The 2,213-nt window shown below is 38.2% G+C and overlaps 1 protein-coding gene across 6 annotated transcripts in view; it reads left to right on the top strand.

Annotated features, from left to right (window-relative positions):
- The window catches only part of LOC111861229 (inactive rhomboid protein 1), a 118,339-nt gene that overhangs the window by 113,207 nt on the left and 2,919 nt on the right, over positions 1–2,213 (top strand). For all 6 annotated transcript variants that reach the window (XM_023845625.2, XM_023845624.2, XM_023845627.2 and 3 more), the window contains one exon: positions 1,001–1,256. In XM_023845625.2, coding sequence (XP_023701393.1) covers positions 1,001–1,256 — 256 coding nt within the window. The remainder of the gene's footprint in view (positions 1–1,000; positions 1,257–2,213) is intronic.

Here is a 2,213-nt window from a genome sequence, read left to right as displayed (position 1 = left end):
TTAGTGTTTCAATATTGCTATACAATTTCATGTTTCTTATTGCAAAGCATGCCTTGCCCAATCTGGACAGCATCGATTCAATCTGTGACTTCCAATTCAGGGTCTTATCAATTTCAATGCCCAAGAATTTAACGTGGGTTTCCTCATGCAATATCTCATCATTAAACTTTAAATGTATAGACATATTATCTCGATTAGTTGTATCAAATTTTACCACTTTAGTTTTCTTCAGATTTAGAGACAGGCCATTAACTGCAAACCAACGGCTTAAAGAATTTAACACTAAGTTAGACCTTACTTGGATTTCATCAATATCAGTACCAGACACTACTATGCTTGTATCGTCTGCATACAACAATAACCTATCATCAGTATTTAATGCTGATGACAGGTCATTGATATATAAAAGAAACAGCAAGGGACCCAAAATTGAGCCCTGCGACACTCCATATTCAACAATCTCCCATCCTGAACAACATTTTTCATTCCCATTAGTATGTATGTATGTTTATGTATATATCCCTGAAGAAGTGATCACATTACTTTAACGCTCAAACGTTTTCAGTGACATAGAACTTTCAACATGCAGGTTGTCACAGAACTTTTTTGCATCAGTATACATTGACACATCACATATTGCCAGGAAAATGAAGACAGTTGTGTATAAATTCTACAGTCATGGTATTGTGACAGATATTACATTCTGCCCAAAAGTTACCTTAATAGATAGAAGATGAAAAATTGTGAAAGCTATACCACCAGAATTATTTCAATTGGGCTGGTATTCATGCCACCTCAGAAGTTTACCTGGCCATTGTGGTGGTACTGTTCCTCATTCTGTTTCACGCTGTGTTCCATGAAAGTTTGCCTGCACAGTAACAGTAATCTGAGAGAAAGTGATGAAATGTTGAACACAGAACACACGTGACTTACTGTGTACCAGCATGGTATGCCTGTGTGGTGCTTATTGCACATAATGTTGTAATATAAACTGCTTAAGGTTCTGTGAGGCGCCTGCATCTGTCGCACCCTATGAATGGCCTGATGACATCACCAAGTGGCCGATCTGCCGTAAGACCAATTACGTCTCACAGGAGGGCGTCCGCAACAAAGATAAGACAGCAGAGCACATGGTGTGTGAAGTGATTGGCCACCCTTGCTGTATTGGTATCCATGGCATGTGTCGTATAACAACCAAGGAGTACTGTGATTTTGTCAGAGGCTACTTTCATGAGGAGGCATCTCTCTGTTCTCAGGTTTGTTGTTGAGCTTACAGTAAAAACTGTGTTATTGTGTGAGAGGATAGATTTCCCGCATCTCTGAAAGAAGGAATTTGACTTTTATGCCTATTTGTATGCTTCAGTAAATGAGAATCCTATAAAGTTGCATGTTCATAGCACTGATATAATGTACTGTTTCTCAATTTTCTGCCAAATTTGGTGTGATGAAGGGACTGTGGTTCAGATGGCTTCTCAGCCTGCCCTGTGTATGTACACTGACCTTCCAGCTCCTGACACTCGAGACTGAGTAACTGGAGAACTTTATTTAAGTACTGACAATTTATTGCAAGTGAACATTTCTTTTAAGATTATGATCATATGGATTTTACACTTTAGTTTAATGGGTGGAAATTCTACCCTGAAGAAAGAGACAGCAGCCTCCATTGAAAAGTTGGTAACTACACATGAAACTATTTCTTTGGCACTGTAAGAAATTATTATTCTTCTATCCATATTGCTCGTCAACTTGGAGAATAGGGCATCCATAAAATGCTGTGTTTCACTTCAGTTTCTTAACCCTTGAGCGTGGGGATTTAAAAATCGCTTTCGTGGTGCCTCCGGCGGTATTACTTTTTAGTTGGCCATTTAAATTTTGTGTCTAAATTATATTAATTATCATAGCTTTTGAACTATATGAGATATAATTATGAATTTTTCACTGAAATAATCTTAAAAGATGGTGTTATAATCTTACCTGATAATATGGCCGCCCTTTATCTCAACGATGGAAGCAAGTTGATTAGAAGTGGAGTTGTGTGTGGTATTTCTTAAAACATTCATCAAAACACATCGCTGCTTCACAATCACTACACCAATAAACAGTATCCTTCCTTTTGCCTTGTCTTGAGCACACGACACATCTTCTTTGTGGCTTTGCCTTCTTTCCTGTGGCTGGAATCTTCTCCACAAAATGCCGTTCTGTGAGTCTTTTAG

This window comes from Cryptotermes secundus, unplaced genomic scaffold, assembly GCF_002891405.2.
Source record: "Cryptotermes secundus unplaced genomic scaffold, Csec_1.0 scaffold2516, whole genome shotgun sequence".
NCBI lineage: Eukaryota > Metazoa > Arthropoda > Insecta > Blattodea > Kalotermitidae > Cryptotermes > Cryptotermes secundus.
Note: the sequence above shows the minus strand (reverse complement) of the source record. Positions and strands in the feature narration are given on the sequence as shown.